The following is a 16,142-nucleotide window of genomic DNA, read 5'->3' on the forward strand; positions in this document are numbered from 1 at the left end:
CCCTGGTCTTCTATTCCTACTGCCACTCTCATAGTATAGACCTTCATTACTATCTCTCTGGAGAGGTGTAATAGTTTCTTGACAGGTCTTCCCACGTCCACTCTTCTTTCTCCAAATTGTTTTTTACACTGCCGTCTGTCAGACTTGTTTTCCATATTCACAGATCAGGTCATGTCGCATAACTTGTTGAAACTCTTAAATGGCTTTCTATAATATCTACTGAGTAATAAGCAGTTACCCAAAGTTTTCCACGACCTGATAGCATTCTACTGTAAACTACAGTAGAGTAAAAACTGTCAATTCTTACAAATGTATAAAATCTCTATCATGGATTTTGACTGTGTTACTTGAACTAGTTTACCTGTTCTTGTTTTCATCTCTTTTCATGCTTTTTCCATTTCTTCATTTAATACATCAGACCCCACTTTTAGGGGCAAAATGTGTTGATTCTACTATCATAGATGATGAAGAAAAAATTTATAGAGAAATGCTAACAGAATTGCCTTAATTTGTTTTTTTATTCTTTTTCATCTAATTACTCTGAGAATGAAGTATCTCAGAATGCCAAGCCTTCTGCAGATTTATTTTCACTTCCACTCTTCTTTGCTGTTCTGTGAAATTCTAGCTCAAAATCTTTTACCATTGTCCTCCACACCCCTCACAACTGAGTTTATATTCTAAGCCAGTTTGCCCTTGGTTTACATGTTTCTCTATGTGACAAAGAAACAAGGATTCCATGGTTAAAATGCTTTCTAATTTCCTTTGGGCTTCTCGTCATAGTAATTACTATATCAGCAAGAAGAGAAAATACCAAATGACTAGAAAAATCCATAGATGGAACTATTACCCCCCAAAAAAGTAATCAAGATGACATCAATCACTATTGATCCATATGGCTACTTGCTCATTTCTATAAAATCTTTAGGAGAATTATCTAAGGCACTTGTTAAGCATATGCTTGTTTGAAAATATGAGTTGAGCATAGGCAGGCTTTTGGAAATAATTTTCTACAGAAAACCACATCTTTATTGGCATACAATTACCTGAAATGAGTATAGAGAGTAGAAGATCCCACAGAGCTTATTGTTAGTTGATTATTTTCTTAATAGGAATTTCATTTGTAGAACTCTCCTTCAACAAGATATCTTCCAACCCTTATGCTGAAATCATGTAGCATTGCTTGAAACATACAGAAATCATTTATATAGAAATATAGAAAAATATCCCAAGATAATTTCACTTAGAGATTCTCTGCTTTTTGAGGGCAAAGGATGCCACACCCTGGAAGATGTCCTGCAAGTCTAAATGGAAGAAGTATTCCTTATAAATAGTGAGGTTTACCAGTTGCTCCAGGTTGTGAATAATTTTTGTTGATTACATCAATCCTCAGAATACTATAATGTTTCTTTGATAAGATCCAAGCAAAATTATTTACATAGGGATCCACTGAATGGATGAAGAATATCTAATTCAAATCATGAATGCAGTTGTTATATCTACTTTGGTCATTTATACAGTTTCTGAAGAAGAAAAATTATCTCAGTGCAGATTTGAAAAAAAAAAAAAGAAAGACAGAGAGGGACAGAGAGACAGAGAGAAAGATGCATTTGAAAAATCCATTTTTTCAAGCACCAACTATCAACTTCTTTTGAAAAGCAGCAAGCTGACACCAGAAATCCGCATTTAAAAAATTTTAATAGCCTTTAAACCAGTGGTTCTCATACTCTTTTTCTCAGTATCTTTACGGTATTAACAACTATTGAGAATATGTCCAAAGAGTTTTTGTTTATATGGGTTACATAATAGATATTTATCATAAATAGAAAAAAAACTTATTTTGAATTTGTAGACCCTCTGAAAAGATTTCAGAGACCCTCCAGGATTCACTGTATCACACTTTGAGAACCACTGCTTTAAACAATCTTTTGTTGAGTTTATATGACCACAAATAATAGAATTTAAAGAAATGACCCAGTAGTGAATGGAAAAACCACATACTAGAAATGTAGTATGATGTACCCAGTTGGTTGTAGCATGTTAGCAAAGATGCTTTTGACGCAAGAAATAGTATAAAAGATATTTAGTCAATATATTATTTTATATTTTATATGTATTATATATGTACTATATTTAGTAAAAAAAATTATGAGAAAGAGACATAAGTTAGCCCATTAGCACGCTCAAGACAAAATAAGTGAATAGCCTTAGTGTTACACTGATATCCATGGGCAGTTAAAATCCCAATTTTTCTTAAAAGGAAGAAACTAAAAAGCAAACAAAAGGAAGGAATGAAGGAAATGAAGGAAAGAACACTTCTGATCAGGATTGTGCTGGAGTCAGCTCAAATTGGGTTAAAAGTGTTAATTGTTAAATATTCAGTGAAAGAATCGACAACTCAAATATCAACAATCTACAAATCAGGGCTTAATTTATTATTTTGCTAATTATCTTTTTTTTAAAAAAAAAGAGATGAAGAAAATGTTAATAATGTAGATTAAGCTAAAAAGAATGTCATACTTTTTTGTAACTAGTTATTAAACATTTACTAACACAATCCTAGCCTCCACTATAACCAGTGAAGATGTCAAAACATTCTTCCTATAGCATAGAATGATTGCCTCACCATAGGCTAGGAGATTACCCAGCAGTATTAACTCTTCCCTGAAGAGAAAAGGAAAATATAATAGAAGGGTTAGATCCCTCCTGGGTTGAATAAGTTGTGGTCTCTCCCTTGAATCTACTCCCCAGTAGCAGACAACATCTGGCCCCCTCCCAGGCATCCCATTCTCAGAGTGTCCATCAATGTATCAGAGCTTCTGTGTTGTGCTTGCTGACTACCCAACAGATTTCAGAAGCCAGTAATGAACAGCATTAAAAGTAGAGCCCTCAGGCTGGATGATGTTATGAGTTTATTTTCTTGATTTAAAGTTTAAATGTAACCATTTCCCTCAATGTTAGCTGTAGAGTCTTGTCCTTAAATACATGCAAAAAAGGCTCTCTATCTATGAATATCTCAGCCCATGAGGAATATATTTGATAACCATATCCTTGTATACAAATCTATTTCAAATACATGAATTCTGAATCCTTTAGAAGAATCTGGAGTGGACAGGCAATTAGTAGGACCCTAGAGAAAGAATTTTCCTAAAGAAAGAGGCCATGGTCCACATAGTTACTGGACATAGTTAACAAGATTCAATACCAAATCAAGTCAGGAATCATAGAATAAACAAATCCAAGGGGTAGATGAAAGGAAGAAAAGAGAGTTTGTTAATAGATGCAAATCAAGAAAGTAAGCATTAGTATAAAGTCCCAAAGGGGGTTAATGCATGCTGGTGGCTGGGCAATCATACTACTAAGCCATGATCTCTTCCTGGTTTAGTGTCTGGGGCATCCTTACTGACTTCAAGTGTGATATACATGGCTTCAGGGTACTCATTGAAAATTAATCCACATGCACACACAATTTTTAAGATGCCCCAGTTGTATTTATTTTTGGTAATCAATTATAAGAAACAAATAGTTTAAGGCAGATAAATGATCAAATAATAATCATATTCAAATGTTTCCTACTAAAGAACTTGGAGTGGGACATGCAAAGAGAGACACACACATACTGGAAATGTGTGACCAGAGTAAACCTGTAAAGGAAAAACTGCTTTTTCTGAAACTTCAAGACCAACTACATCTTTGGGCTTTGAAAACACACAACACTGGGCATAGTTCCAACTAAACACTGTCTGTAGTCTCTTCCTGATTGTATGGACCATTCAATCGGTGAGACTGAGATTGGATGGTGCTCCATTAGTTTATTTTCATGGCTTCCCTGGTCTCATTGAAACTGGATTTATTTATTTTAAGATTTATTTAGAGAACCTCACAACATCTCCAGAGAATGGTAAACACACCCCCTCCCCAGAGGCTACAAAACCAAGATGGTAGACAATTCTGGAGAAGAAATCCATTGGGACTTTGGCAAGGATTCAAGGGAGGTTATGTTAATCCCTGCACATTTGTCCTCTTTTTCTCTAGCTATCCATATTGTGGCACACGTGGTCAACATGGAGCGCTATCACATTGGCCAATCCAAAGGGGCTGGGGAGCTGCCAAACAAGCTTTCTTACCTTGGCAACAACCCAAATGAAAGCTACCTGAACCCAATCAGGAAATATGACACAGTGAGTTTCCTTCAGTGCTTGTCCATTTTTCTCATCTGAGAAATCTTCCTCTTTTGATCTCTCTGTCAAGAAAACCATATTTCAAAACCTTTTAATAAAAGAGAGCAAGGCAGAGGGTCTGCCAAATGCTAACATCAATTTCAGCTAAAAAATGTGAATTTTTTTTTTACTATAAACTGCTGAGAGGGTACACAGCAAGGAAAAAAGCAAGGAATGGCACTTAATTAGTTTATTGGGGGAAGGGAGAGTAGATTAGGTCTAGTATAAAATGCAATAAACCTGTTAAAATGCAATATTTTACATTTTAAAACCTTGCATAAGAGAATTTTTTTTCACCTTGTGTCAGACTCATAACTATGAAGTATCATCCAAATTCAGCGAATATAAATTGGATGTCTTCATTTTCAATTTGCAAATTGTTTTTTTGACCCACTCTGATAGGCTTCATATTTTGGCATACATTTGAATTGCTGCTGGTATATATCAGATATTGGGGAAATGAGCTAATTTTATGGCTAGTGTTACCATTAGAGTTAACTGTGACTGCACAGAGAGGCTGATTATTGAAGGAAGAGGATGATAAAAATATAATCATCCCAATTATCAATAATCTCCATACATACATTGTGTTAGCTATCTTTCTCTTGGGAACACAAAAGTATTTTAATGAAAGATCTGAAGCCTGGGTTCAAAAAATTCTCTAGCTCTTCCAGTAAGTCTCCTGCAGTATTTTTTAGCCCCCTAAAATTCTAAGTTTGGGTTCTGGTTCCAATAATCACTGCTGTGTGACCCTGAGTAAATCAAGTAATGCCTCTTAGCTTTGGTTCCCTCGTGTGTAAAAGAGCAATAATAATGATTCTGATGATAAAAATTAGCAGTAATAATGCTTTTTTTGGTAAGATGTTTTAGTATGTTTAAAAGCAGCTTATTCTCTTAAAGGTTTAAACATTCCACTTTTTTCTTGCTTACACTATTATTTTATGCTATTTTTGAGTAAAGTGTTCACTTTACTATAGGTAAATTTCAGGTTATCCCCCAGTAAAAGAAAGTCCTTTATAAATTAATATCAGCTTATTTGAACTGAAACCTTCTTCTAGAGCCCAGCTTCTAAAACTGGTTTGACTCCCATATGGAGTCTTACAATGGAATGTGGGAATCATGAAATTATGATTTATTATCAGTAAATATTTAATTTGCATACCTATTTCATATATCTTTACACCCAGGGTAATGTCAGAATTTATCAGGTAAAAAGGGGTTTTAAGTAGAAAAAGTTTAAGAAGCCCTGCCTGTTAACAAAGGTTGACAAACTATGGCCCTTGTGTCAAATTCAGTTGTAAAGCCTAGGAACTAAGAATGTTGTTGTTTTAACATTTTTAAATAAAATTTTATTGTATTTTTTAAAATATAAAAACCAGTCGGCTCTCAAACCTTGCAAAAGTAGACAAGCTGATTTGACCTGACATCCATGGTTGGTCTTGCTTGCTGTTGTAGAAGAAGGGAACTGCTTCCCTGATTCCCTAAGCTGAAAAAAAGTCCCTCAGTCAGCCAGTCTGTCAGTAAACTAGAATTTATCACATTTTTACTATGTGCCAGGTCCTGTTCTAAGAGCTGGGGCTATAAAGAAAGGGGTAGGGGAAGAAATAACAAGAATTTGAATTTATCATATCATTCTATTTGAATTCTCTTATGCATTCATCCACATTCTATATCATATTATATTTATTTAGATACATAGGTCAGTGCCTCCTACTAAGTTCTTTCAGAACCAAGAAAGTGATGTTTATCTTTGTAACCCTGGCATCTTGCATATACAAGTAGACAATGCTTGTTGAGTATTCCTTTCTTCCTTCCTCTTTTCCTCTTTTCCTTCCTCCCTTCTTTCCTTCCTTTTCTGCTTTCTTTTTTCCCTTTTTCCATCTTTCCTTCATTCCTCCCTATTTCCTTCCTTCCTTCCTTCCTTCTTACTTTCCTTCCTTCCTTTCTTCCTCTTTACTTCTTTCCTTCCTTCCTTCCTTCTTTCCTTCCTTCCTTTCTTCCTTCTTTACTTCCTTCCTTCTTTCCATTCTTCTTTCCTTTCTTATCTTTATTTTTTCTTCCTTCTTTTTTTTCATTTTTCTTTCTTTCATAAAATATCTTAGGCTTTCCAGTCATTAATAGGAAAAGTGCCTTTAAAACATGTACTAATTGAGATGTATTTCTTTCAGAACATAATTACTGAATTCCTAACCACAATAGCTGGTATAACTGGACTGGTGATCTCCGTGATTTTGATTTTGATCATGACCTCATCAACTAATTTCATTAGACAGGTCTCATATGAGTTATTCTGGTATACACATCACACATTTGTTATCTTCTTCCTTGTCTTGGTTATCCATGGAACCGGGTAAGTATACATTCTATTCATAGACGATAATATATTAAAACTCTGTGCATCCCAAAAACCTTTTATTGTCATTCTGATAGATTTCATAACACAGAGATAGACTTTAGCCATGCTTCTATCACTGTGTGGTGCTAGAAAATTCACCTGACATTCACCTCATTATACCATTTGTAAAAAGAAAGAGTTTGAAAAGAAAATGTTGAAAATCTGTTCTGTATCTGTATCACTCTTGCTTCAGTGACCTCGATGTCATACTACTAAGAAAAAATGTTCCTATTAGAAATGATATTTCATAACTAAATTTGCACAAGATAATACATAATTACCCCACCCAGGTAGAGAAAAAAGAAACTCAGATAGTTTGTGATTTGCCCAAGACTATAGAACGGTCAATACATGGTCAAGCTAGAACTTGAATCCAAGTCTCCTTCCTTTTAGTACAGTGGTAGCTACCACATTTTCATGAAAGCACTGTCATTCCCTATTATGAATTATAGATTTGAACAAAGAATTTCAAGCTAAAATTGGAAATCTTCAGCACAATATAGCACGTGGAATCCAACATTTTCTGGTTCCAGATAAATTTACTTGGCCCTTCCATGGTTAAACATACACAAGCTAGATCCATGCAGGGGTGATTCCCTCATCTTATACTTGCCTCCCACCCAGCCCCTGTGACTGGTTAAGTTTTCCAAGGCTTGTGGTTCCAAGCACCAGCTAGGTATTCACAGTCCAAAAGGAGCATCATGGGCACTTTGGAATGTGTGTCTAAGGAAGATAATCAACCATAAGGTGTGAAACAGCACTATAAAGTACAGTTCAAGGGGTCTTCAAACTTTTTAAATGTGGGGCCAGTTCACTGTCCCTCTGACTGTTGGAGGGCCAGACTATAGTAAAAACAAAAACTTTGTTTTGTGGGCCTTTAAATAAAGAAACTTCATAGCCCTGGGTGAGGGGGATAATCATCCTCAGCTGCCGCATCTGACCCACGGACCATAGTTTGAGGACCCCTGAAGTACACTATTGGAGAAGGAACATCAGGCAGTCTAATGTCATCTACTCTCTCTTTCCCAATACATCTCAAACTGGTTCTGCTCCTTTAGCAGAGGGCCAGACTCATTGCCATCACTATGGCCATTGCCATCATCACTGATATTCATTGCTACTGTTCCTAAGAGGCAGCATAAGACATGTAAATGGGATGAGATTAGGGGGCAGAGGACCTAGATTCAAATTAATGCTATATTTACTACACTGCCATTACTAACATTTATGTTCTGTCAAACAGATCTCTTGTCTGTGACTCATTCAGTTATTCAGTGAGAAATAAGCATTAATAAATGCTATGTGCCAAATATTGTGTTAAATTCTTTGATTAACAAAAAAAAACAATTTTTGCCTTCAAGAAACTCAGATTTTAATCTGCATTTGAGAAATCCACAGTAACAATATTCTGTCCTGGCACCTTGATGACTTTAGGTAGCTAGTCTCTCAAGTCTGGAATTCACTCCCCCTCCTCAACTTCATTTTTTAGGAGCTTTAGATTCTGCCAAGACATAACTTAGGTGCCACCTCACACATAAAGCATTTCCTGATTCCCTTCCATCCTAGTCAGTACTCTCTCCAACTTTAAATTTCTTTGTACTTTTTACATACAAGGTATATTTTTTGCTGAAATCTTTATATGTTGCATCTTCCCAGTAGAATGTAAGTCCTTGAACAGGGCTGTTTTGTTTTTGTCTTTGAGACCACAATGCCTTGCATTTTGTAGGCCTTTTTTTGATATTTTAATTAAATCAATCAATAAGCATTTCTTTAGTGTCTACCATGTGTCAGGCACTGTGCTAGGCACTGGGGATGCAAAGACTGAAGTTAATCAATTGAATTGAACTAAACTGACTTTGGAAATTCTAAAGCATGATATAAATGTGAGCTATAATTATGTAATCCAGTAGTTCTCATCTATTGGTTTGCAAATCCCTTAAGGAGTTCTTCATGATGGTCAAAGGGGTTCATGCTAAAAATTCTATAGTGTTGCCTCAATCAGTAAGTAATTATAAAAAATATTAGGAATAGTATACCAAATTACCCTGGAGGTTCACAATGAATTTTTTTGTTGTTGAAAGTGGTTCATGGAACAAAAAGTTGGAAACCATTGATCTAATCTAACCCTTCATTTTACGGCAGAGGAAAGAGATTCAGAACTGTTAAGTGATTTGCTGAAGGTTACAAAGCTAGTAAGTGATAAAACCACAATGGAGAAGCCAGGCCTGCTGCTTCAAAGTCTAGTATGCTTCCCACTACTCTCACACTGCTCAATTCCCCACCTGCATTTCAATTTAATAACAATTTTCTTGCTCAGGGCAGTTCTAGCTGGGCCTCTGGGTAGTTTTCTGAGTGCAAACTAGCTTGTCTACTTGGGGATGTCAAGGTCTCACAGCTATCTTCTGTCAGAGGAACTACCCTTTTTCCTGGGGGTCTGCTCCAGCTCCTTTCATGACAGCTGTTGCTAATGCTGTTACCTTGCAGTGGGGTTGAGAATCCCCCCAGATCCCCTACTTGAATAGTAATCCTTTCCATAGTGATTCCTTATGTATTTCCCTTATCTTAACCCCACCAATGTGTTTCTGCACTATATAAACACAAGAGAATCTAATTTTGTAGTGAAGCTTTTGGAATTTTTTAATGTGAATGAATTGGTGTAAACTGGAAAATGCAATATTTACTTTTTTGAGAGACTTATTCTTCACTTACTGGGCTTCCAGGTAGTATAGTGGACAGAGTCCTAGGCCTGGAGTCAAGAAGTTTCATTTTCCTGAGTTCAAATTTGGCCTCAGATACTTATTAACTGTATAACTCTGAACAAGTCACTTGTCTCAGCTTCCTCCTCTGTAAAAATGAGCTGGAGAAAGTGGCAAATGGCTCCAGCATCTTTGCTAAGAAAACCCCAAATATAGCATAAAAAGTCAGAAATACTCAACCACAACTCCACTTAATCTTGGGTGCTTTAAGGATCCTGGAGTTAAATGGGCATGAATGAAGTCACTTGCAAATTCCAAAGGAAGATCTAGTAAAAGTAGATTAATTTGTTTCGGTGGGGTTTGGGGATTTTTCATTTGTTTTTAAAGTAGACCTGCAATGTCTTTACTGTAGGGAAGTGTCAGTGAATAAACCTCTCTGACACTGTAGATCAGCCCCTGCTCTGCAAAGTAGGTTGCAGAGAGCTTCCTGGAGCTTTATGATGACTTGCCCAGGGTCATACAGGCAGTGGGTGTCAGAAGCTGTTCTTAGACACATAGCCATTGTTATCTACTACTAGGTGAAACTCTTGAACTTGTTAAAGCCTTACAGATCCTTCTAAGATTAACAATGTTGTCACCCACATAGTAAACGCTTAATAAATGTTTGTTAACAAAATAACCGACTTCCTAAATTAGTCATTCTGTGAATCACATTTTTTTTAATTGGAGAATTAAATATAACTGCTTACCTAACTGAAAATATTTTCCAGGCCTAGATAACCTCCACAAAGCTGTCCAGTCAGAATGATTCATGATGTCCAGATGGTTTCTATGGATATCCAGCTGCTCTCTGTTTTCATACCCCATAAGGTGCAAAAAGTCTGGGTGACCCAAGAAACCACCAGGATAATGAGTTTGTGTAGAGTCAGAGTTTCTCAGTTTCCAGTATTAATATTTCCCTCAGTAGTATAATATAGTTTTATTAAAATAAAAGAGAAATTCCAACATGACCTACTCTGACTGTCCATGCAGCTCCACCAGATTGCAGGTGAACAAACTTGGAAATGGACTCTGAAACGGGTCTCAGGAACAACTGGCAAAGGTCAATCTATATTTGAATTAATAATAGTCATACCAACAGGGTAAGGCTCACTTCAAGTACCCACCTCAGATCTTTAAATGTGATTATGAAGGAAGCTTCATAAATGATCTACAGTGACCCTGTCAGACTCCAGGCCATGCAGGAGTCTTTGAAGAGCTAAAACTACTGTGCCTTGCCCTTTTACTGACCTTTTTCCTCAAAGTTCCTTCCATCAGTCAAAAAATGAGAAGGAAAAAGTTAAATAAACTTGCAAAAGAAAGGAGGACCGATTGACAGAAAGATAGCCAGTTGACCAAAATCAGCTTTCAGAATTAGAATTAACTAGAGAATGATTCTATGGATCATTAATATTGGTAAATTAAAAAAAAAACTTTCCTTTTTCAATTCGTTTCTTTTTCTCTTTTCCTCTTTCTTTTTGTGTGATTTGTTTTTCCTATCTTATACATGAATTGAAGCATACCAGCCACCCACAGCCTGATCCTACCAATTGGCTGGCACTGAAGCTTTGACCTGCTCTGTTGATCTGGGCTGGTTCACTTTCTCCTTAGGCAGCCTGGTCACCCTTTGTTTCTGGGGACTTATCATACTGGTTCCAGGTGTAGTGTGCACATCAATTTTAGCCCTATTTCAACTCATATCTCCCAAGCTCCAGCCTCAGCTTCCTCAGCATCAGGGATTATAGGTGTGTACCACCATCCTGTTTATTTAGAAAGCTTTTAATAGAACAACATAAAGGAAGTTAAATGCTTTCTGACTTGGGAGTCAGAAAGATTTATCTTCAGATTCTGTCTCCAGAATTTATTAGCCGTGTGACTATGGAAAAGTCATTTAACCTCTCTCTATTTCAGTTTTCCCCACCTGTAACATGGGAATATTAATGCCTGAAATGCTTCTACCTCACTGTTTTTCTGTCAGATTTAAGCTTTGCAAAGCTTTAAATGTTATATGAAAGTTATTAAAAACAATAATCAAGCAAAAAAAATAAGTAACCAGTAAAATAACCATTTTTTATAGATGAGGTAACTAGAAATTAAATGGCTTTTCCAATTGCCCACAGTTAGCATTTGACACAGAATTTGTACTTGGGTCTTGTGCCATCAAATCCAGAAAGCTTTCTGATGATCCAAATTGTATTCTCTAAAAGCACTTTAAAGTCCCTTTTGCTCAAAATTCTAGGGTCCATCCTTTTTGTTTTCCTTTTGAGGAACAAGGAGTACTAAATGATTTTGAATAGTTAGAAGATAGGCCATTCTATTTGCAAATAGTAGGATAGATGTTGATAGGTCATAATATTACTAAAACAAAGGACCAGAATATACAATCAGGTCTTCTGATCCATTCTAAGGAAATGATAATAATGATAACATATTCTAAAGAAGCTAATTTACAGGCAGCTAGGTAGCACAGTAAAGAGAAAGCAGGGCCTAGAGAAAGGAAAACTCATCTTGCTAAATTGAAATCCAGCCTCAGACACTTACTAACCATGTGATCCTGGGCTAATCACTTAACCTTGTTTGCCTTAGTTTCTCTATAAAATGAACAGGAGAAGGAAATGACAAAGCACTCCAGTATCTTTGCCAAGAAAAATCCCCAAATGGGCATGAAGAGTCAGACATGACTAAAGCAACTGAGCAAAACAACAAACTAATCTGTCACTATATTCTAGAATGAAATGGTGTTACAATGTTACATCATTGGGGGAAAAATGTTGAAAGGAAAATGCCAATGTTTGTCTTTTGTCTTTTGGGTATTTTTTGTATGAGAAGACAGATTGTCCGAAGGCAGACACCGGAGAGTTTGATGCTTCACAATGTCACCTACTGTAAAGATCATCTCACTGAATGGGAAGAAACCACTCAGTGCCCCTTGCCACAGTTTTCTGGCAATGAACCTTCGGTAAGAATGATCCCTCCTGATCTTTCTCACAAAAGCCTAGATAAAATATAAATAAATGGGAATTTTGTTTCCTTTTTTCTAATTAAAAGAAAAATATTTTATGTCATTAACAGACACATCTTTTATTTATATTTGTCTAGTTTTTGACTTTTTGTCTACTAACTACTAACAATTTTTGATTGTTTACAAAGAAGTATAATGCAATGGCTTATTCAAAAAAGCAAAAAATTATTTGTTTTATCATGCCTCCCCTTCCACCACTTCACTTTATTTGATTTTTGAATGTTTTTATGCTCATATGAGAATGTGGATATTACTGATGTTTTGAATTCAAGTACACACTTCAAATAAAAAATGGAAGTCCTATAAAAGGCATTACTCAAGAAAAATTTTATTTACAGAGGGGGGAAATCTGTTCCTTCTATCCCCCAACCCTTTCTCCCAACTGTTTTTTGTTCCCTGTTGCACCTTAGGAATGGACAGGTAGACTTTAATCAGAAGATTGGGACCACATGAAAGAGATACATTGAAAAGAAATAAATTGAAAAATAAAAGGAAGCAGCAGACAAAAACAAAAGGTTTGACCCTAAAAGATCACATAGATGAGATATGAATGCAAAGGAATCAGGTAATTAAGTGACCAATACATCATGAATACAAAACATTTATTAAAAAAAAAAAACTCCTTCCCTATACCTTAAAAACCATACTTTAGATCACTGTAGTGCATTATTTTAAAGAGGAAAACATACAAGGAGAAATGTTAAAAACAGAAGGAAACTGAATAGACATATCCATTAGACTGTAGCTCTTTTAATGGCCAGTATAGATTCTCTCTATCTTAAACTAAACTATCGTTAGCCACTATCCAACCTGCATATTAATGAAGGACATGAATGCTTCTCTAAAATTTTCAGCTACAGTGTCTCCATAAAAAAATCAATACCCTCCAACGCACCATGAATACAGACCAGAGCCTGCTCCTTGCTGCATGCGCTGACATTAATTATCATTAAAAGGGGGGAAACTTACCCATCTCTCTGTTAACTCTCTCCTGCCACACCTCCTTGCACACCCAAACTCATGTTGTCAGTCTTTCCCATTATTTTTAATGGATCCTGATTCAAAGCTTGTGTGGGCTGTACAATTACCGCTTGGCTGAACTGTGCAGTATTCTATCTGATGTCTTGTAGACCCTGAAAGGAAAAGGCATCCCAAGGACACAACGAGGTTCCTATACTCCACTGCATCACACCTATTTTGTCTCTTTATTTCCTATCTTTCTACTCAACTCTTTAACTCCATATAGCTCTTGGATTCCAATTAATATCACTCCTGTACAGACAAATCCTCACTATTCCAAGAATCGGTTTTCATCATAACATAACCTTCATATTAATTAAACCAATTACAGGGACAAATTATAACTCATGCAATTCTTCAGCTCCCCAAGAGTACAGATTCCAAAGATAGAGGTTTACAGCAAGCAGTTCACAAAGATTTCTGGATTCTTCTTAGTCAAGTAAAGGGCCTTAACATTCTTAAAAAAATGTTTTTGTGTTTTAAAGGTATTAGTGAGTGGCCACAATGCTTCAGACAAAAGCTTTAGCTAAGCCTGAACAAAGGACATCAAATAGTCTTTTCTTATGCTAGGTTTTATTTTCAGATGAAAGCAGGCAAAATTAAAGGGGTAGAAACACAAGAAACTAATACTGCTTGACTACTACTATTTCATTTCTGGTAGAAAATTACAAGGATTTTTTTGGTACATATCTGCAATTTTTTTAAAAAAAGTCTTTGTGTAGATGAAAGTATAATGAAGCCAGGAATGGGGGGGGGGGGGGGAAGAGAATAACTGAAATTTAGAGTTGTTGGGTTCCTTAGAATAAAGTCCAAATGAGAAGGATTAAGTATAAACTGAGTATAGGGAAAAGACCTATACAGAGAGAAAAAAATGGGTAAAAATTCAAAAGAAAGTTATAACATACTGAAAACTATTATACTACAAAAGAAAATTAAGCTCAAATCCTCACTACAAAAGAAATTCTCTTAATTCCCCAGAAATCATGGAATATTGGCAAGAAATACAAAAGAGAAATAATTTTAGTTTGGAAATTATGTTAGATACCAAAGCTTTTAAAACAAAGACAAAGAAAAAATTAGAGAAATTGAAACACATAAAAAAGAATTCAAAGGTTTAACCAAAAGAGGGACAAATTTGGAATTAAAAATATATAAAAATGGAAGAAAAAATTACAGAAGAGAAGCAAAACTTTGCAAAAACAGGAATTTTATTCAAGTCAAAGTGACTGACCTTGAACACAAAGATAAATTTAGAACCAAAAGTACCCAGAGGACCATGATAAATTTTAAAATTTTATTATCATACCAGAAGAAATAGCACAAGAAACCTGTAACTTTTAAATAAGTATTTATCTATTCCATGGACTACCTCTTGAAATTCATATCACATTTTAATTTTAGAATCTTAGCACCTAACAGCAAATTTTATAAACATCAAAATTTTTTAAACAATTTTTTTTATAAAATCAGATTTTTAACTATGAAAAAACATCAGTTCAAATACTTTAGCTTTATTTTAAAGCTACAACACATTGGGAATATGAAATTCAATAATGTCTTGTAAAAAAAAGAAATTTGAGGCAATCTGAAATAACATATTTCACAAAGCTGAGCCTAATAATTAATGAAAAAGATAGACATCCCCCAACAAAAGAAACATTTGAGCCACCCTAAAACAAGATGGAAGCAGACTTACAGGTTTAAAAAAAAAATAGAAATACAACAAGAATAAATAAGTACAACGGTCAAGAAAAAAAAAAAAAACCAAACCACCATACCTCATATTTATAAAGTATTGCTTAACAACAACAACAAAATTGAACTAAGGGGCAAAAAGAGGGGCCGTTAATAAAGGGCAAAAAGCATCTAATAGCTAAAGAGTTTGAGTCAGGGAAAGAGAAGAAGAGTAAAATGATTATTTGTGGATAAATGTTCCCTTATAAGCAAAACACTATCTTTTGTAGTATAGATAACACAGTGAGGTAATACTAAAACAGAGAGAAGACAAATTAGATAGGGTCAAAAAAACAAACATTTCCCTATTGATCACAGTGCTGAGTGAAAAGGAAATGATATGGTAATTTTTAAAAAGCATATCAATAAGAATGTGGAGTTAAGGGAAAGTAAAATAAAAGCAATGGGATAGAGGTGGTGGGCAAGGAAGCTTTCACTGTAGCAAAGAATGCCATTAAAGCATATAACCATAAAAGGAATCATAGGAGAAAGTGTCCTTATAATGGATTTCATCTGGACAGAAATACTTCCTTTGAGTTGTGGATCGCACAAACCAAGAAAAGGGATTTATGGGTCACTAAGAGTATTTGGCACCTAAGGTAGTGGAATCAAAAATAGGGCAGCCTGCTCCTCAAAGAACTGAATGATCATTGAAAGGATAAAGAGCAGAATGTCACTATAATTTCAAATACAGTGATGCTGTCCATGCAACAATGCTTTTTTCCTAAAATGATAATTCTTACAGTGAAGCATAATAGAAGAAATGCCCTACAAAAAAAAGGCATATAAAATAAATGAATGAATACATAAATCATACATATGAAGGAGAGAATATAGTGAGATCTAAAAACACATCAACATGTAAAGAGCATAAAGAAGGGAATTCAGATTTGATATGCCAGAAAATACTTTATAAGGTACATATGAAGGAATAAGTGAAAACATAATACAACACACAAGTGAGATAATCTAATTCACTGTAATCTTAAAGGGAGTAGATATAAAAGGGAGTAGAGTAA

The 16,142-nt window shown here is 35.2% G+C and overlaps 1 protein-coding gene across 1 annotated transcript in view; it reads left to right on the top strand.

Moving 5' to 3' along the window:
- NOX3 (NADPH oxidase 3) overlaps positions 1-16,142 on the top strand; it is a 97,451-nt gene that overhangs the window by 22,424 nt on the left and 58,885 nt on the right. Inside the window, exons 5-7 of the mRNA XM_003769562.2 lie at positions 4,033-4,178; positions 6,386-6,567; positions 12,177-12,306. Coding sequence (XP_003769610.1) covers positions 4,033-4,178; positions 6,386-6,567; positions 12,177-12,306 — 458 coding nt within the window. The remainder of the gene's footprint in view (positions 1-4,032; positions 4,179-6,385; positions 6,568-12,176; positions 12,307-16,142) is intronic.

This window comes from Sarcophilus harrisii, chromosome 4, assembly GCF_902635505.1.
Source record: "Sarcophilus harrisii chromosome 4, mSarHar1.11, whole genome shotgun sequence".
NCBI classification, from domain to species: domain Eukaryota; kingdom Metazoa; phylum Chordata; class Mammalia; order Dasyuromorphia; family Dasyuridae; genus Sarcophilus; species Sarcophilus harrisii.